Source organism: Ursus maritimus, unplaced genomic scaffold (genome assembly GCF_017311325.1).
Source record: "Ursus maritimus isolate PB19 unplaced genomic scaffold, ASM1731132v1 scaffold_1, whole genome shotgun sequence".
Classification (NCBI taxonomy): domain Eukaryota; kingdom Metazoa; phylum Chordata; class Mammalia; order Carnivora; family Ursidae; genus Ursus; species Ursus maritimus.
This window is the reverse complement of record NW_024423343.1, coordinates 70120228-70141651: the sequence shown is the minus strand read 5'-3', so window position 1 is coordinate 70141651 and position 21424 is coordinate 70120228. Positions and strand designations below refer to the sequence as shown.

At 42.4% G+C, this 21424-nt stretch overlaps 1 protein-coding gene across 1 annotated transcript; it reads left to right on the top strand.

Annotated features, from left to right (window-relative positions):
- The first annotated feature begins 890 nt into the window (after positions 1–890).
- DAPL1 (death associated protein like 1) lies at positions 891–20519 on the top strand. The gene is made up of 4 exons (XM_008687007.2): positions 891–1047; positions 9646–9733; positions 12266–12326; positions 20241–20519. The coding sequence occupies exons 1-4, from the start codon at positions 990–992 to the stop codon at positions 20355–20357; spliced, it is 324 nt and encodes a 107-aa protein (XP_008685229.1). The 5' UTR covers positions 891–989; the 3' UTR covers positions 20358–20519.
- The last annotated feature ends 905 nt before the right edge of the window (positions 20520–21424 follow it).

Here is a 21424-nt window from a genome sequence, read left to right as displayed (position 1 = left end):
TGGAGACACAATAAAGCTTAAATTTGGACTTTTTCTTTTTAACAAAATTGGCATCCATTGGCTTCTAGCCTACTTTTTCACTATCTGATCATGAAAGGTTTCACATCATTAAATATTATCTGAGAATATGATATGTAATGTGTACATAGTGTTCCCATGACGGTCTCTTATTTTTTTTTTTTTTAAAGATTTTATATATTCATTCGACAGAGAGAGAGACAGCCAGCGAGAGAGGGAACACAAGCAGGGGGAGTGGGAGAGGAAGAAGCAGGCTCCTAGCGGAGGAGCCTGAGTGGGGCTCGATCCCAGAACGCCGGTATCACGCCCTGAGCCGAAGGCAGACGCTTAACAACTGAGCCACCCAGGCGCCCCTCCCATGGCCATATCTTAACTGTCCCTCTCTATTTTGGGATGTTGATATTGATACCAATCAATCCTAAAAAATAAAGAAAAGAAAGAGAAATGCCTGACTGCCATCCTTGTACAGAAGTCTCTGTGCACATCCCCAGTTCTTTTCTTAGAATGAATGCTTACAATTGCAAAGGCTGGGCAAAGACATGGTGCTTTGTTTTCTGTCTCTTCAGCAAGACTACAGATGTCTTGAAACAAAAATCTTGACCTCCTTGTCGTGGCTGTCACATTGTAGGTGCCCATATATACTTGATGGATGAATAGTTAGAAAGAAAAAGGATTCCGCTGAACTTCATCTTCTCCCCTTGCTCTGGCGAAAGAAAATAGGAGTCCCCTCAGCCGTCTGCCTTGCTTTCTGAGATAAAGGGAACAAGGAGAAAGTTTTCTTCTAAGAGAGAACTTGCCAAGGAGATGTGGGTTCCCAGAAGGCTAGGTGACAAGCCCTGTTGCTGCTCAGCAATGCCCTGAAGGGGCCCCGCCCCCTGCCCATATAAAGCCAGGCGGCGGTGGGGCACCAGCAGCTGGCTCACGGCCTCCCCAGCGCCCTCCCGGCCTTGGCACCGGCACTGGCACGCGCTATGGCAAATGAAGTGCAAGTCCTGCTCTCCCCGCTCAAAGGGGGGCACCCTCCTGCAGGTAGGCCACCCACCTGCCCTCTGCCCTGCAGAGAGCCCTGGTCTCCTCTCTCCATCGGTGCCTGCAGCAGGGGCACCCCAACAACGGAGCCCAGCTTCTCAACGTCCCGTTGTTGCTTTAACTTCACACGACCTGATTTCCTCCTGCGTCTTAGAACTCTCTGGGCTTGTGTAGAAACCACCTGAGGATTGTCAAGCCCCAGTTGAATTAAAACCTCATTATAGATGAAGGTCTAAGGGATTCAGTGCTCGTGAAAAGGGATCGCTAAGGTTGGACCTTCCCTCCGGGGCTGTAGGTTAGCTGCGACACATCCCCAGGAAGGTGACTTATTGCCATGGCAACCTTCTTCCCAAGAGGGGCCAGCTCTAAGACTCAGTCACCCCAAGATGACTGTGGCTTCATCTGACTTTGTACCCAGGCAAACCAGCTTCCACACAGAGGACAGCAACTTAATTTTTCTCTCTCTCCTCAGGCTTTGGGGTTGGGCAGTGTTATCAAGAATGTAGTCTGCCTTGTCATCAAGCCAAGGAGCATTTTTGAATACGGACCCAAGCACTGGAGGGGGCTGACTGGGAAAGGTAGCAATCAAGGTGTTTTGCAAAGTAGCCACAGTTTTCTCTCACTCTCTTTTTTCAACTTATGCTCTCTGAAATGTGGAAATTAGTTTTATTGTACTTAACCATATGTTCATATAGATTGGCTGGGGAGTGCAGGACTATTTTTAGCCAGTTTTGGGTTCTTTCAACTGCCTTTCTTCTTTTGAGAAACATCTCAAAATCTCGACCACTTTGTTCTTGCCTTTCTCCATTGACGTAATTTACTTATTGGCATAATGCTTTGGCACCTCTAAGCCAAGGTTATTTCAGTCATCTTTGCTGCAGAGGATGCTGGCAGGTATAACCTTCGGAAAGCTTCAAAAACTGACACAGAGTTTCGATGGTGTTCTGGTGGACCACCCACCTGAAAAGAGTCCAAATTTTACTACTAATTCTGAGCCTCAAGTTCTAGGCACCGTGCCCTGCTTTCCTGGGGGCAGACTCCTGACATTTTATATTTGTCATTGGATTTAGTTAACATTATCTATATTTAAAGTTAATGATGCTGGGGCACCTGGGTGGCTCCGTCGGTTGAGCGTCGCACTCTTGATTTCGGCTCAAGTCTTGATCTCAGGGTTTTGAGATCGAGCCCCACATCAGGCTCTGCGCTGGGTGTGGAGCCAGCTTGAGATTCTCTCTTTCCCTCTGCCCTCCCCACCTCTCTAAAAAAATAATGAAATACAATAAAGTTAATGATGCTAACTAATGGTCAGGAACTATACATATAAATTATTAGAAGAGACACTCATTTCAGAGAGAAAAAAAGAAAAAATAACACAATCTCTTCCCGCCGCTTCCAGCCCAATCCTTCATGAAAGGGATAAGCTAAACCCTGATTTGCTAAATTACATTAATGCACAAAGAACACAGAGATAAACTTAACCAAAGAAAGTTTGAATGAAACCACCAGGAACTTTCTGTCCCACCACTAATGATTGCTAATTACTCTGTGTACATAGCACACCATGACTCCATCAAGCATGTCACAATGCCTCTGGCATGACAATTAATTATTATGAACTGTGACACTACAGATAAGAGGTTTGGGATAATTAGAATGAAGATGAAGGCAGACTTTTGCCTCCCCGCTGAGAGCAAGGGAACAAAGAACCACATCCTTCAGCTTGTCTTGCTACAGATTTTAAGTCTGAACCAGTTTGCTGTGGTGCAAAATTTTATTTATGGAACAAAAATAATTCATTGCCAAAACACCACTAAATCTTCACCTGATTTTTGTAAGCACTATAGAGATCACTTAAAGTGGGCAGCAGGTGTCATATGGCGGGAAGGGTCTGACACCACCTTTGGAATCGGGCAGAGCTCGGCTTAACCTCTGCCTTCATTCCACACCTCTGGCCTCAGAGTCCTCATGTTTAAAGCAGCGGCTAATAAATAGCATCGACGTTATAAGGTTGTTATGGCAGTTAAAGGAGAAAACCCATGTAACGCACCTGGCACATGACTGTTAGTCCCCTTAAAATGCAGGCCTAGTGACACACACAGCTGGCAGAAGGACTGATCGTCCCCGATAGATCGCAAGACGTCCTGATGTTCAAGGGCTGCGCGAGGCCCGACCGCAGCAGTCAGAACGGAAGGGAACGGAAGGAAATGGACAAGATGCATGTGCCTGCCTCCTCATAGTTAAAAATGAGGCCTCTCAGAAATCAACCAGCTGTAACTCTTTCCCACCTACGTGTGGAGTGCTTAGCCGTGTTTCTTTCATGTATATTAATATAATACACATCTCAGTTTGGTTAGCCCTGGTTATCCATTTGTGCTGGAAAACAAGACTACATTAAACGTGAGATGGTCTAGGCGCTAGTCAGCTTAGCTTTGGATTTTCTGCTTTTTTGATTTGCCTCGCTCTCAGGTTTAGAAGAACCCCATGACATGAACGGCCAAAAATGGGTGAGTGGAAGGTAATAGGAGGAAGCCAAGTACACGAGGAACAGGAGTTCCTGAGTTTTTCTGTATTTCTTGCATGTTGTAATTTAGTTTAAGTCAAATGAATCAGAGCCATCGGAGGGGTCACTGTGGAACCCCCAGAGAGAATCAGTTTTCTGGCTCACTAAGGAGAGAGGGAAGTTTGGAGACATGCCGAGGTGTGAATCTAATAGAGAAAATGAGGGGGAAACCATAGCTACATAAGGGACAGGATCATTCAAAATAGAACAAACACCAAAGGCTTCCTTCTCTCAACTCCAGTCTTCTCAAGTCAACGTATGGGGGTTGATCTGTGGGGCTCAAGGAGAGGTTATGAGACCCACTCCCCCAGACATCACAGGGACAGAGGTTTGGATGTCTGCAAGAACAGCTGCTTTCCTAGACACAGCAACAGCCCTGTAGACCAGCAATGTGCCATCATCCTTGTTTCACAAAGGAGCAAACAAAAAGTCAGCAAGGTTGAGGGACTTGCCCAAAGCCACACAGCTGGGGGGGGGGGCAGTGGGGCTGAGATCTGAAAATAAAGTGGGCCTCATGCCAAAGCTCCCCTGCTGTAGAGCCCTCTGTCTTTACTTCACCACCTTTTCCTGACTTTCCTTTTGGGTCTTGATTGACATCTTAAAATGGGCTGACAAACTGACTGTAAGTGCAAAGTGAATGTTTTGCGAACATCTAACCTTTTAGTTAAAATCTTCAAATATAACAGCTCCATCACAAGGCAGAGTGTGCACAAACCTTTGTGTTATTCAGCTTTTTCCCATCCATTGTCCACCGATTAGTGCAGGAAAAAAGCTTGTTTTGTAGACAGACGTGTCTTTCTTTACCTTGACTATCCTCTACCAAAAACTGTTGCCTGGAAAATCTTAACTGGAAAATTATCATATAGCATCCTAAACTCAAGGACCTATTTTTGCAAAGTTATAAACTACAAAAGCAACCATGAGAGTATAATGATTACTCAGAGATAGGAAAGCAAAAGTTCATTTTCCTTGCATAAATTTAGATTTTCTAATGAAACTATCCAGAAGGGCATCTCTCTCTTCTACATTTTTTTTTAATCTCTAGTTCATTTTGCTTAAAGTCTTATCTTCTGTGTTTGTACTCAAAGAACTGTTAAAATGTTAAATCAGTTCATATTTTACCTTGCTCCATTCCGATTGGTCCTTCTACAGAAATTCAAAAGGCAATATAGTCCCAAACATGGAATTGTGTAAATTATTACAACTTTAAGTAAACTAGGTTAGATACGGTGAAATTTTAAGTGTTATGAGTCGGACCTATCTGGGCTATAGAACACGGGCAAGTATCTGATTGAGTTGGATTGTAAATATTTATTTACAATGGTTTATCTCGATTCTGGGAGACCAGTGTGACTAGTGTTCCCAGCAGAGCTTTGAGGATGACCCTCCCACAACTGGTTCCATCTGGTTCAGTCACCCCAAGTAGTGTGAGCCTTAATCTATATCTTAGTCTATCCATGTAGAGTATGGGGATATTATCTTCTGTATCTTTCTACTGTACATGGCTGACCAAGCAGATTACCTACCAGAACAAGTTTGGTACAAGAGCCGTGCTCTGGAAATCCAAGGTGTGTGTGGTTTGGTTATGCTTCCTAAATCACTGAGTTAGAGCATAGAGCCCCATCACAGAGAGGATTCAAAGACTCCTGGATGAAAGTAGGAATCTTCTGGGAGGAATTTTAATTTCCCCTCAAATGTCTCTGTTTTGTTGTTCCTAAGAACATTCTTAAGAATGCATTCTTAAATTTCTTTTGGCATTTACTTCTCTGGTAAGTGCCGTATATTCTTCCCAAAGGGAAGAAAGTGATTTTATTTTGGAGGCAAAGATTTAATGATAAAGATCACCTAGTTCAACTTCCGGCAAATTCCCCCAAATCCTCCTGAGAAGTTCATGGCAGGTGGACTTCTTTTCTTTAACACACTGAGAGCCAAGGAACTTACTATTATACTAGGCAGCTTGCTTTTCTTTGAACAACACAAACTAGCCAGGCTAGTAGCCAGGCTCTGCCTTCTGGAACATTCATCCTTTGGTCTTCAGTCTCTCCCCTGGAACAACATCAAATAAATACGAGTAATAACATTTACCATGAACCAGGTGCTCGCATCACCTCTATTATCTAGAGCAACCTGAACGATTAGTATTATTGAAAGATACAGAAACTGAGTCTTAGAGGGGTTTAAGTATCTTGCTCAGGGTCCCAGAGCTCAGTAGAGGTAGAGCTCTCTGACCCTACATAAAATTTCCTCACCAGGAGGGGCACTGGGGTGGCTCAGCCTGTTAAGCATTTGACTCATGATCTCAGCTCAGGTCTTGATCTCAAGGTCTTGATCTCAGGGTGGTGAGTTTGAGCCCCACATGGGACTCCACACCTGGAGCCTACTTACAAAAAAAAAAAAAAGTCCTCACCAGGAAACCATTCCTCTTCCACATGATAGCCCCTCAGATCTTTGAAGATGGCACCTATGTTCTCTTGAGTCTATCTTCTTCAGAAGTGATCTTTCCAGACTCCTTAGTTCCTCCCGTGACATGGCTCCCTTCCTCACACTGGACCCTCTCCTCTTGACTTCTGTAAGTTGTCAAGGTCTTTGTAAATCAGTAGCATAGAACTCAAAATTTCAAGGGACATCTCATTTTTAACTATTGCTTATTTTAACTATTAACAAGTTTGCTTCTATAGTTGGTGATAATAATCAGTCCAGGTAGAAGAAAATACATAGAAATAATAGCATCAGGGAAAACACAAGGAATATTAATAAGAAAATAATTACAGCACTCTGTCTTTCAAAAGCACCTGTCACAAAGAGGAAAAAAAAACACAGTTGGGAGGGGTACTGAAGGCCCAAGCGCTAGACCTCCTGTTTGGCTCCTCTCAGGGGAAGAGAGACAGCGGTGTTGTGAACACCACCACCCCTCACACAGAGGCACACCCTCCTCAGTCTTCCTGGGAAAGCCATCCCTTGGTGTATTTCCCATCTACATTCCATGGCTGTTCAGAAGATGCTTTCTCATCATTTGATTTCTATTGCTGATTACTTTGTATGCCTCTTTCTCATATAATGTGTGTGTCTCTCTCTCTGTGTGTATGAATTTAAAGCAGACCATGTGTAAAAATAGCATTCTTTTCCTAGACTGCATCTAATATTACCAAATTCTAATGAGAAGCTTTTATAGTCAATGAAAAAAACAACTTGGTGATTGAAAATGACCAAGTGGAGTTTATTCCATGAATGCAAGAATGGTTTGATAGTAAGATATCCATTAATCTATCTTTGTAGATTAATATCTGTTAATACAAGTAACCACATGAAGGACAAAAACCATGGATGCTAAAAAGGCATTTGTAATTTTGAAGACCAATGAAAAAGTAATAGAAGAATATTTCCTTGATATGAAAAAATATATAAATACATAAAATATATTTGTGTATGTGTGTATCTACCTAAGTAATGGGAAAATGCTAAAAGCAATCTCTTAGAAATTAGTATAAGAAGATGTCAACCATCACAACTATTTAACATTATTCTACAGAGAGTAGTACTATTATTCTTTAAAGGTTATATAATTTTTTTTTACCTGAAAAACCCAAGGGAATCAACAACAACAAAAAAAACTATTACAAACAATAAGAACTCAATAAGGTCTGGTTATAAAATCAGTGATATAAGAACGACAATCTGTCAGAGTTATAATTGAAGAATTGACCCCATTTACAATAACAACAGCCGCAACCAAGATAAAATGCTTAAGGAATAAACCTAACAATAAATGTGTAAGATTTATGCGAACCAGTTACTGAGGGACCCAAAAGAAGATGTACACAATGGAAAAGCATACCATGTTCTTAAATAGAGAGTCACCAGGAATATAAACATATGAATTTTCCCTTTAAAAAAAAATCTATAAATTTAAAGCAAGACCATTAAAAAAATACCAGCAGGACTTTTGGGAAAGAATTGACAAACTGATTTTAAAGTTCATATGGAAAAATAAGTTAGAATAACTAGTAAAATTCTGCAAAGGAAACATAGCAAAAAAAAAAAAAAAAACCTCTATCAAATATTGCAATGTAATGCTACAATCACTGTGTGTCAACTATTCTTTAATAAATATATATATACTATATATAAAAATAAATATATATAAATATATATAAAATATATAAATATATATATATACTGCTACATTCATTAAAATCGAGTTGCAATGGCATGTAAATGGACAGAGATTAATAGAACAGCGTAGAAGTGAAATAGAAAAAATGGACAAAAAAATTGAGCAGTTCATAAAAAGAAAATTGAAATGGCTTCTAAAACAGAAACAAACTCAACATTTAGTAGAATAGAAGAAATGCAAATTAAAACAAGTTATCTTTCTTTTTTTAACTTCTTGGTCGACAAAACCAAACATTTTCCAGCTCACATTGTTGCCAAAAGTAGGGGGAAACAATCAGTGTCATCATTGTTTGTGAGGTTGTAATTGGTACAGCCTCTGGGAAAGGCAATTTGGCAAGACGTAACAAAATTCCAAATGCACATACCCTTAAGAACTAACAAGATCACTCGTAGGAATTTATCCCATGGGTATACTTGCACTTGTGCAAAATTATGCATATAGAAGGATATTTGTTGCAGCATTGTTTGTGACATCAATGAATTAGAAACATCTGAAATGTCCAACATTTGGGAATTGGTTAAGTAAATACAGAATGTTTACATAATGAAATTTTAAAGCAGATGTGAAAAAGATCGACACTTTATATATGGATAGATAAGGAATTTACTCCAAAATTTATGATTGAATTAAAAATATAAACAAACAAGATGTGGAACAATGTGTATCTTATGCTGCCATTTAAACAAGAGTGGTATGTGGAATATCTGTGGATAAACACATGGGCGGCGTCTAACATTAGCAGTATCTAGGGAGATGAACTAGGGGCTGGAAATAACGGTGGGAGGCAGACTGCAGACCCTTTCATGCTTTTTGAATTATGTGCCTTATGCATGTTCCACAAAACCAATAAAATATGTAATACTTTTTAAAGAACAGTGATAAAGTCAAATTCATAAGCGCATTGAGAAATAGAGTATGTTTTCTTACTTTTCACTTTATTGGAGCTAGTGTCAGAATTTGCCTATTTGACATTTCCATAAAAAGAATTAACAAACAAATCAATGTCCATTTAGCTTTTTCTCATTTGAGCTTGTCAGATTTTAGATGTGCAAATTTCCTGGGAACAGAAAGAAGTATTTGCTTTGACTTGCAATCTGAAATGGGTTGTTCTTTTTCAAAAGTTGATTTCATCTGACATTGTTAAACACTGGAATTGCTGTTAGGTCATCTGTAGCCTAATTAACACTAATTGATCTCCTGAATGGCAGGATTATTAATGTAGTTTAATTACTCATTAGAACATCTGAGCTTGGCCAACGTCCGGAGGTTTGGGGTCTGGGATGGAAGGTGGGATTCTGGTGGGATCAGAGGCGTCTCTCTTGAATTAAATGCCTGTGACCACCGCATGCCCTGACTTTTGGCTCATCTTTCAGAATCTGTGCCTTTGAATGCTTTAGTTGAAAAAAAAAAAAAAAGCAAGCCTTGCACAAACTTTAATCTTGTGGGAAAACAAGAGGGTCACATTGTAATTGTCTGTTGCTATCATAAAGAGCGTAATTGGTTTGATAACAAGAAAAAATGTTTTTCAGTGAAATGCCTAAGGGAGTATGTTGCTCTTCTCCTCCCCAAACCAAAGGTGTAACCTCTGCTGCTTTTTTTAGCCCTAGTTCCTGCTCTCTGAACATAAAGAAGCAGACCTCAGCCTTTCTCCCCTTCCCCACCTTGTCTGCATGACACAATATTTTTTTTTCTTCTATTCAGTTCAAGGCCACGTTTTAGTTTGTTGTTTTAAATAAAGTTTAGATCTTCAAAAAGTAAGTTCTAAAATTCTTTTCAAATCCAAATTCATACCTTGAATAACAAAAGCAAGCCTACTCTTTCTAGTCTAACCACAGCTCCTGTGTTGATGCTTCTTTGTTTATAGTAAAGGCTGGAGGAATGCGAATTTCCAAAAAACAAGAAATCGGCGTCCTGGAGAGACATAGCAGAAAAACAGGATTAGAGAAAACAAGGTACTTAATTTCTTCTGTGAGTCTGCTTCCAGAAGTCAGAGGCCTCCCCATGTTTTAGGACAAACCAAGGCTCCCTGGGTCTTTGCTGAGCAGGGTTAGAGGAAGCCAGCTAAGGGGTGGTGACAGGGGGCTAAAGATGAAAGACACATTCAGGTGACAGGTGGCTGGCTACCTTCTAGAAGACTCTCTCTGGGCCCCCTCACTACCCACATCCTCCTCCTCTCTGCAGCCAGCCGAGCTGCCGTGTACTTAAAAAGCAAGATCCTGAGTGCATCCAAACCTGACTCGAGTTCCTTGATCCTACTTTCACATTAGCCTTTAAAATAGTGTCCCTCGACTGGCCCTGTTTTCATAATATGCTTTCCGCTGTAGCAAATCTTCTGAATTAAACATAAATGTGGGGTTTTTTTGTTTTGGTTTAAAACCATCGCTCAATTATTTAGAAAATAATGGCCACTCTATTTGGCATAGCCAGATGGCATAGAGACACTGAAGTTGGTTTCTCCCTGCTCCTTCCGCTGTAACCTTGACAAAAGGCACCATTCCCTGAGCTCAGCAGAGAGCTGTGGGCTGGGCAGGTGCACACTGGATTGTGGTTAAGGAAAATAACTGTTCAAAAAGAAAGAAACATGCAAAACTGGCTCCTCCAAGCAGGTAATGGGGGCGCTTCAGAGACAATTTCAACATGGTTTCCACAGATGAGTTGAAGAGTGATTCAAACAGAGTCAATTAGAGGATGTTCAGGGATGCGTCCTTAAGAAGTTTAATAGAAATCTCAGAAAGGGAATGCAGAGGGAAATAGACTATGAAATTTCTCTGGCTCTTTCATATAAAATTCTATCACAATCACTTTTAAAGTTTTCTTCCCAGTTTCTGGGAAGGGAATTTTCTGAGGATTTGTTCCACTTTAAAAGGAAACGCTCATTTGCACCATTACCAGTTAGTTTTTGTTTCTTCTGCTATCAGAAAATAACTGTCACATAATGAAAGCCAAGCCTATATATCCTCAACGGGCAGGGGTCACATATCATTTATCTTCTGACCCAGCCTCTGCGACAGTTCTTAGAATAGAGACAGCGCTTGAAATGACACCAGACTGTTGTTGAATTGCAAGCTGGTTTTATTCTGTTACTAAAACCTGATCAAGCCCAAGCCCTGTTTATGGTGACCCTGGTTAGCATGCCTGGGCGGGGGGCTCGGGAACTACAAAGTCATAGCTTTGAAATGATATGCATTTGGCAGCCAGTGGACAAGTCATTCGTTTCTCTGCACCGCAGGAAATGGGGACTTAACTATGAATTCTGACGTCAGCCAAACACTATGGGGAGAGTTGACCAGAGAGTAATAAAGTGGAAATCGGAACCCTCTTTAAAAACTCAATTGTTGTCTAATAGTCATTAAAAAATGAGAGTGGGGGGGGTCGCCTGGGTGGCTCAGTGGGTTAAGCGATAGCCTTCTGCTCAGGTCATGATCCTGGAGACCCAGGATCGAGTTCCACATCCGGCTTCCTGCTCAGCAGAGAGTCTGCTTCTCCCTCTGCCCCTCCCCCCATGCTCTCTCTCTCGCTCTCATTCTCTCTCTCTCTCAAATAAATAAATAAAGTATTTTTTAAAAATGAGAACGGGACCACTGCAGAACATAGTCAGCAAGAAATAGCCCCCCACTCTCCTGCCCTATTCCCCAGCAACAGTTATAGGTAGGTGGGGCCTGATGTGTCTAGGATTTGGGGGCCACTTTAAAGAGAAAGAGTAAAACATCACAGATATGAAAGGGCTGGGAACCAGCCTGACGGGGAAGGAGCCGGTGCTGAGGGAGGCCCTGAAGCTGAAGCTTCACTAGCTCCACCCTCGATTCACCGCCCCTGTGGACATGCCTCTGCTTCAGCCGGGAGGGCGTGCAGAGATAGGAGGGCCTCACTTTCATGGACAAACATTCCTCCTTACATCTTCTTGGAGAATGGCTTTTGCAAAATGTAGCAGAGAAAATAAATTTCTAAGTATCATCAATCTATGTCCATTTCCTAATAACTTCTACTCACCAATGCCAACCATCCAGGAAAAAAAAAAAAAAAGCCAAGTGCAAAGTTTCCATCAAGAAATTGTACAGTGGGCTCAGCCCTGATTGACACTCTCCTACAAAATAAATTGGCCTGAGAAAAAGAAGCTAGACACCAAAGAGTCCACGCTATGTGATTCATTTTATGAAGTACAGAAACAGTCAAAACTAGTCTGCGGGGCTCCAAGTCAGGGTAGTGGTTAGCCTTGGGGGCAGCTGGTTTGACTAGTTGTGAATAGTCACCAAGCTGCGTACTCCAATGAAAAGATAAAATAAAAATACACCAGTAATAATAATTTGGCTTACAAAGATTTTTGTAGCACACGGGCACACAAAAGCAGAATCTTTTTTCTTCTAGATGCTGCCAAGCCGAGTAAAAGCTTACAGGCCAAGTAGATAGTCCCTTGCATCAACCTTTTAGGCTCCTTAGTAGGAAGAGTTTCCGGTCCTATATGAGATTTTGTTTCCTCTCCACAGTCCCATCGCAAGTGTTGCCAAACTCCAGGCGCTGGATGCCCTGAACGACACACTGGAGAAGGTGAGGCGGGGCGCAGGGGAGGCCCCTCCCAGGACACCCCCAGTCAGTATTTATCCAGCACATCGGCTCGCACGGGTGAACGAGCACTGAGCACTGAGCTTTTATCCAGCTCAGAGATTTGCCGTGAATCTGCTCTCAGTCCAAGGAACACAAAGAGGTTTTGGTGAGAAAAGCTGTTTCTCCCAAATTCCTGGTGTCTATTTAATAAATCATTTCAAAAGTAAGATAGAAAACAAGGCAAGAATCATGACACCAAACTGACAGAGTTGTACTTTGCCATCCCAAATATTTCTCAGAAACAACTGGCATGTTTTTATAAAAAAGCAGCCTGTGTATTGGGAATTCAGCAGTGTGGGGCCTGCCTCCCCACCGCTGCGTACCCACAAGGCAATATTTGATTTGAGGTGAGGGTGGGTGGTGGAGGGTTGCACAGGTTAGGGCTGGGGGAACACAAGGTACTGGCTGGGTTTATCCAGTAAAATCTGCTTATGAGGATGCTTGGCCGTTGCTATTTTTATTTCTATATCTTGTATTTCTTCTAAGTATCTCTAGAAACCCAGAAAACTCTTACCAGATAGACATCAGTTTGGCTTTAGATTTACTAGTCTGTTTTTAAATTTTGTAGGTAAACTAAGTGAGGGTCCTTATTCTACTTCTAGGGGGCAGATAGTTTGCATTGAAAGCAAAGAATAACCATTCTTTCTGCCACTGTCACGTTAATTGAAGGGACAGGACTGTGCATAATTTATAGAAGTCTAGCTGTCAACTGCTGACGTCAGGGGTCTGGAAAAGATGGGAGCAGAAACGGAGCAGCTAGACCTCTAGGGGCCTCCATTTGGTAGTGGCTTCTCCACTTACTATCGGTATGACCTTGAGCAAATTAAGAGTACCGTGCCTTAGAGAAGTTATTTGTAAAATGGGGATAAGGAAGGGTGCCTGGGTGGCTCAGTCGGTCAAGTGTCTGACTCTTGATCTCAGCTCGGGTCTTGATCTCAGGGTCATGAGTTCAAGCCCTGTGTTGGGCTCCATGCCCAGCATGGAGCCTACTTTTTTAAAAATGGAGATAAGGAAGAGTATATACTTCACAGGGTTGTTGTGTGGAGTGAATGAGTTTGTACACATGAAGTTCTTGAACAAACAGTGCCTGGCACAGGGTAACCTGTTTGCACTCTGGTTAGTAGCACTGGTTTTATGGCGGCAAAATAAGCAGGTGCGTCTGAAGTCCATGGGATGTAACAAGGCAGATGGTACCAGGTAGATCTTTTTTTTTTTTTAAGTCCTCTCCATGCCCAACACGCGGCTCAAACGCACAACCTTGAGATCAAGAGTCGCATGCCTACTGACTGAGCCAGCCAGGCGTCCCAGCACAAGGCAGGATCTTGATTACAGGCTACAGCTACAAAGCCGTCTAATGTGGGGGGCTTGGTTCTCCCACAAATAGATTTGAGGTGAGGCCATAAAGAACTCTTTGCCTTCCTGGCTGTAGAAGAAGGGCCTGGATGAACGTGCCAGAGCAACACAGGCGGCCGGCTGCTGCCTCCACGTCCTCTCGCAGCTGCCCGCCAAACGCCTCTTCCGCGGGGGCCACACGCTGTGCACAGTCGTGAATGGAGCTGGAGGGATTAGACACATTCCTCTAGAATATATGTGAACCCAAAATAAGATGTTTAAAGAGAGTGGTCAGTAGAGGTCGGTTATACTATACGTTAGTTACGGCGTTAGAGTCTATATTGTTTTTTATAGACATATATGCTTATGTCTTGACATACAGGAGTTCTTTTCCTTTCAGTTAAAAATATCACCTCCTTATTTCACAGATTAAAAGAAAAATCAACAACAACAACAAGTTGTATTTGTAAACCACAAGAAAACATTGAGATGGTGTGTTGTTACACATGTTTTTAACAGCAGCTGTACCTATTTTTAAAAAAAACAATTTTAACACTTAGGACTGTAGTTTTTATGTAGGATGGCATAGTTTACTGGGTAGAACAGGGCTGACGTCAGACATCAGATGTATCTCCTGCTGGCTCTGTCACTGAGATTTCTTCCCTTTTCTATGCCTCTGTTTCCTCATCTGCAAATGGGAACGTGGTTAATAGTATCCACTTCACAGAAATGTTGTGAGAATGAAACAAAGTTCTATAATGTACACAGAGTACTTAGCAGAGCCAGATGCAATTAGCCTTCATAGCTTCTATTCCCAGGTGGGTGTTCCATAGGACATCACTCAGAATCCCAGGCAAAGGCTAAGAGCCCAACAACAAAAATCAAGTCCCAAGATCACCATGTATGACTATCTTGAATATGATAATTGGTGGGATCCATGTGTTTTCTTACCACTAAGAAAAATCCTCCCTGAATCTATAGTTCAACCTGAAGCATAATGAGATTTTTTTTAAGAGACAGAGAGCGCGCACAGGGTGGGAGGGAAGGAAGGAGGTGCGGAAGGAGGTGCAGAAGGAGAGAGAGAGACTCTTAAGCAGATTCCATACTAAGCTAGGGCTCAATCTCTCAGGAGGCTACCCAGGAGCCTCTAAGATTTTATTGTAAAGATCAACTTGGGATAGAAAGACCAATGCCTTTAAAAAAAAAATAAATCTGTTGAGATCAGTGGTTGTCAGGAGCTGGGGGTGAGAGGAGGGGTTGACCGCAAAGGGACAGGAGGGAATTTGGGGGATGAGGATTCTGTCTCTTGATTTTGGTCACAGACTGTATGTACTTGTGAAAACTCATAGAACTGTACACAAAAAGGGTATATTTTACTGTAGATAAATTATACCTTAATTTTTAAATGAAAAAAAATGCATAAACTATACTGCCTCATACCAAAAAATTAAGATATATAAAAGATAGAGAAATGTAAATATAGATATCTGCTGATAGATTTTCACCAGCATTACCATTCTCCCACAATACATATTGTCATGAAGACCTAACGATATACAATTGGCCAGAAGAAATACAGTAACAGAAATGAGGGTCACATCCTCTGCATTTAGTAACATTCATGCCCTCAGCTAGAATTATGTCTGGTTCCAAGAACCCATGTTAATTCTCATACCAAGGCAAGAACTTGAGAATCTAAGGCAGCGGGGTGCCTGGGTGGTTCAGTGGGTTAAGCGTCCAACTCTTGATTTCAGCTCAGTTCATGATCTCAGGGTTGTGAGACCAAGACCTGTTTCACCTCTGTGCTGAGCATGGAGCCTGCTTGGGACTCCCTCTCTTCCTCTCCCCTGCCCCCACCCTCACGCACATGTGTGCGCTCTGTCTCTCTCTAAAAGAGCCTAAGGCAATAAGAGGACAGTCCTATTCCTAGGATCTCATGAACCACTTAAACATGGCAAGACATTTCTATCCTTATGTTACTCATCTCTGGGTTCCGTACTTTAAAATCAACCTAGGGTTTGAGATTTGGGAGATTGAAAAACAATCCCCCAAAGCTTGTAATTGTATGAATCTAAGTGGGAAGCAGCCTGAAATCCACACACCCCCCACCCCACCCCCCCGCCGACTATTTCCCCCAACTCCTCCCTGCACACAGAACTCTCTCTCTCCCACTACCTTTCTCCTTCCCTCCTTAACCCTCCAGTCAGCCCTTCCTGCCTCTCCCAGCCCTACTTAATGAGAGAATTCATGTTGCCTGGTGACAGGCCATATAACCTGGTATTCCTGCAGAAAAGGGCTTATGTCACCCCAAAACTCTCTTGGCTGAAAATCTGGGAGAACCGGTCTCAGACCAAGTTTCATCAACTCCTTGAAGTTTGTTTGACCTTTTAGAATGTAGCTCCTCTGAGATTTATGGTCGTTCATTTAAACTTTTTTTTTTTTTTTTTTTTAAGGCAGGGAGTGAGAGAGGATGGTACTGCCAAATACAATTCTTTAGACAGTTACGGAAGTTAAATTTGGCAGTAATCGTAAAGCTACTCTAAACACGGAAGTATCCAGTTGAAGCATTAGTAACAAGGTTGTGTTATGGTGTGGAGGGGGTGGACTGTTGAAGCCTAGTTAAAGTTGGGGCCACTTTTCAAGTTGCCAAATGTGTCACCACTGGCAGAGTTAGTGAGCTGTGTGTGAAATGGGATCCTGAGCTAGCGGAAACTATCAAGGCATCTGCAAATCTAAAAAGGTTTCTCTTGTTCTGTAGATGAACAGCACCGTAGGAGTATCCTTGAATTTCATTGACTCAAACTGAATGTTTTGTTTTAAGCATTTTGCTTAACGGGGTGTGGAAATCTAAGTGCCAACATTCAAGTTGGAAGTCAACACCCTGGAAAGATGAATGGAAGAGCTGCCGGTCTGTGAATACTACCTAACTTCAGGCTCTAAAACAAAACCTGCCACTGATTTTCTTGCATCTAGAATTTCTTTCACAGCTCCAATCATAAAGACTTTTATTTTACTTCTTTTGCTTATTCTCTGAAACGAAAACTGTAGGTTCTGAGGTCACAGCTACCCAAGATGAAGATAGATTCTCCATGTGGGAGTTTCCATTAATCTGCTTTTCAAGTTCAATGTGTTGCCCCTTATGTGATGGCATCACAGCAAGATAGAAATCCTTACACATGCACTGGCCTTGAATTCTTTCTCTTATGGGGTTACCCGAGATTCTCTTATCCTAATGAATCAGACAAGAAACACCTTTCTTTTTACAAACCCTGTCATTTTATAAAGACTAATGATGAAAAATCCAAAGCTTCCCCAAAGTTCGGATGCCAGCCTGAGACACAGCTGGTTGGAGGTTGTACTCTAGAAAACTATTCCTACTTATTTCTGGTTCAGCTTGAAAATACAATTTTCCTATCACCATTGATACAAAATCTACAGCAAAGAATTAGGGCATTTCAAGGTCGACCATTATACTGACAGTTTCAGTTCTGATGGAACACTCCTTATAGACTCTCCACCCACAACCCCCAAGTCCTTCTACATTGGGGTGTTCCCCATTGAGGGACTAGAGCATATGAGAAAGAGAACTTGATTCTCTTGTTCTATATTCAAGAGTTGCTGGAAGCCCTGCTACAGACTCCCTAAAACCTGTACATTTGTAATTTAATAATTATGGGCAATTTCCCTATGCCTGTTATCTTTGCCAGAATTATTTTCACTTCCTTCTCAATCCTGTTAATTTTTTTTCCCTTACACTTTCCCAGATCAGTTCACAGATGGCCAGCAGGCCCCAGGGACAGCCTCGCATTCATTCTGATCTGCAGCTAGTCCCCTCCTGAAAAACAGTTGAGCAGAACTTTTAGGACCTCTGTTAAATGCCTTAGTAAAAATGTAACCCCTAACCCTTGTGCATTACTGATAGGAATGTAAAATGGTACAGCCGCTATAAAAAACAATATGGCAGTTCCTCAAAAAATTAAGCATAGAATTCTATGATCCAGCAATTCCCCTTCTGAGTATACACCCAAAAGAATCAAAAGCAGGGATTTGAACAGATGTTTCTAGTGTTTATAGCAGCATCATTCACAAGAGTCAAAAGGTAGAAGCAGCCGAAATATCCATCCTCATATCATCATCACATATCCGTATGAACGGATAAACAAAATGCGGTATAGACACAAAGGGATATTATTCAGCCTTAAAAAGGAAGGGAATTCTGACACATATTACGACATGGGGAAGCCTTGAAGACATGATGCTAAACGAAAGAAGCCAGACACAAAAGGACAAATCCCGCCTGAGTCCACTTATGTGAGGTACCTGGACAGTCAGCATTCATAGAGACAGAAGGTAGAATGTGGTTGCCAGAGGCTGGAAGATGGGAGGAGGGAGTGAGGAGCTACTGTTTAAAGGATACAGAGCTTCAGTTTGTTGTGAAGAAAACATTCTGGAGATGAACGGTAGAGATGGTTGCACAGCAATGTAAATGGATTTATGCTGCCAGACTGTACACTTAAAAATGGCTGAAATGGTAAATTTTGTCATGTGGATTTCACAATTTTTTAAGGGATATATATATATATTGCAGCCTCTGAAGTGTGGAGATAAGCCTAGAGATGGTCAGGTCATGAGCCGGTGCCTCCCCGCCCCCCTTTCCCACCCCCTCCATGGTCACTGTCACGCCTTCAGAGCAACAGGCAACTCTGAGGCTTTGTCTCCTCAGTGTCGACTCGTCGTCTTGCCCTGTCTCGCCTTGGCTACTTGCCCACATTTCTGTTATGTCAGAATTGCTTGTTGTTTCCTTTCTCACCCCCTTCACCTTGTGCTTGACTTGAAGTAACCTGGCAGGGCGTTCCTCCCACCTATAATCTCCTGTATGTGGTTTAGAGCCAACCTGAAATAATCCATCTGTTTTAGTTGACACTAAAGACACCCAGTCTGAAAGAAAACTGCTGAAGTCAGTGGCCTCCTAAGTTTCCTTTTGGTTCTAATGTTAAAAGAAAAACAAAACACTCTGCCCTTCCCACACTATAAAATGTCCTGCGGCCCAATGATAATTGATCTGACAAAAAAAAAAAAAAGTCACTGGCTCTTTTTTTAGATTCTAAAGCAACATTTGTGACCAATACCTCGATTATGTTTCTTCCTTCCTGCTAGAACGCCAGCAGAGACCATCCTTGGGTTTCTTTATGATATTACTTGTCTGCTCATTGTAAAAGAAAAGTTTTTAGAAAAATACTGACAGGCAAAGTAAAGAAGAAGATGGGGAATTGCCCATAATTCCTCAGAGATAACCACTGTTAACACTTCAGTGTGTACTGTTCTAGTGTGTTTAATTGTTTAAGACCAAGAAGAAAGGACTTTCTGGAGTCAAGTTGCACATGAAAGGGAACGCTGTGTGCCCAGGGCTCAGGAACATTTGACGAGAGATGTAAGGCACCTATGTTTTCTCTGGCTTAGAGGAGCCCAAACAAACCGTCAACAGTGTGATGCTTGGGGTCATGCGCAGTTTATCTCCCCCTTTATTTAACTTGAGTGTCAGGGAAGGGCATCTGAGTTCTACAGTGATAAGGTAAATTCCTCGGGAGCTGAGGCGTCCTTTCCTTGCTGGCTAAGGGAGGTGTCCTTAGGTGTCTTTCTGTTGTATCGACCAGCTTAGAAACCAAGTACTGGAATGGACCCAAATGTCACTGGGTCCCAATTCTCCTCCTAGGAAAACAACATCTGAATTGCTTACAGCATAGGGCATCTTTTCCATCTGAAGCTGTCCTTAGTGTGAATCCCATAAGGTCTCTCAGTTCCCTATGAAATTCCTCTTATTGTCAAGAGTCTCAGTCTGTGTTCATTGAAGGCCGCTTGAGCCCTTTTCCTCTCAGGCAGCTTCCGTGCGATGACTAATAAGAGCTTTTGTTACCTGCAGCTACTAATCATGCCTCAGCTTTCTTTTTATGAGGCTGTTGAGATCGAACCATATAAAATCGCCAGTACGGGACCGGTTTTTACCTACACGAACAGCCGTTTCACACGCTTCAACATACTAACTGACCCTAACTCTCCCCAACTTCTTTCCCAAGTTCCTTATTTCTGATCTTTTGACAATGGAGGTGTTCCTCCCCTGCGGGAGCTTCTCTGGTGTCCCCTTCAGCTTCTTTAGCATGTAGTGATCCATATATGCACCAGAACGCTTGCTCATCTTGGAGGACGGATGAGATATAATTAAACATTTCTACCTTTAAAAATGTCATGTCAAAACCTACATATAAATGCTTATGTGTATTCTGTACATTATCTTGTATATAATATAGTTTATAGTTTTCAAAATCGGTAACAAGCTAATGAGAGAAACCCAGGTGAATGCATACACGTGTGAGCCCAGAGCTGGAGCTCGTATGGGAAAAAGACGTATGAGAGAAGTAACCAGAACTGTGAAGTTCCTCTGACCAACTGCATTGCTCTCTGCTACTCCAATACTTCATGACCAAAAAGATCCAATGCGCTTCTTTTTTCTTTCCTCCTCACCTTTAGCTCAGCCATAAATTTCCAGCAGTAATGCACATGGCACATCAGAAACCCAGACCTGCCCTGGAGAAGGTCACTCCACTGAAACGGATCTACATTATTCAGCAGCCTCGAAAATGTTAAGCTGGAACGTAAAACACAGCTATCTGGCCAATTGCCCCGCGTGCATCTGACAGCTTAGTGAAAAGGACCAAAATTTTCCATAGGCCTAGTGCACTTGCTTGGTTGATAAAACAGCTTTTGTATCTTCTCTTCTGACTTTAGATAATAAAGCATCCAAATTCATAAATCCAGTGCCTTCTTGGGCCTCGTTTTGGTCCAGCTCAGTATCCTGCTGAGGTTTACATGGGTAATCCTGTGGGAGAAGGGGGGAATCCAGAACGCTCGCGTATTCCACCCCACCTCCCAGGATAAGCCCTCTTCTCCTGGATGCTGACCCTGAGCTGTTCCGCCCACGGTGAGTCCTCTGGGAAGGACAGAGGTGAGAGAGGAAAACTCCAAGCTGGGCAAGGGCCAGTACGCTGGGCAAGCGTGAGGACTGAGTCTTCTCCGTGTTTGCCCTAAGATGCTCCAGCTTTTGCTTGACGTGAAATGTCGTTTCCAGTTCTCCACGTAAAAACATAAGTTTGTTTTGAAGGTTTGGTGAGGGAAAATGAAAAACTTAGATTTGTTACAAACATATTCTCTTCTGTAAAGCAATCGAGGTATGAAAGGTAGAATTATAGTTTCAGCAGGAGATTGGCTCAGCGCCTCCCACAAAGTTCAGGCTCTAGAACCTAGGAAGGTCGTGATGCCGTAGGGCATTGTAGTTAAGGTATAGATGTTGATTTTATTTTCTTGATAAAGATTTTTATTTATTTATTTGTCACAGAAAGAGAGAGCGCAAGCAGGGAGAGCAGCAGGCAGAGGGAGAAGCAGGCTCCCCACTGAACGAGGAGCCCAAGCAGGACTCAATCTCAGGACCCTGGGATCATGACCTGAGTCAAAGGCAGACACCTAACCGACTGAGCCACCCAGGTGTCCCTAGATGTTGATTTTAATTGGAGGTGGGGTTAGGAGGGAAAGTGTTGCCAAGCTAAACCTGCCCTAGCTCTCCTACCCTCCACCACACACACACACACACACACACTCTTGGTATACTCCCACGTGAATAGCCAAGGGTATCTTCAGGTGATAGTAGAGGACAACCA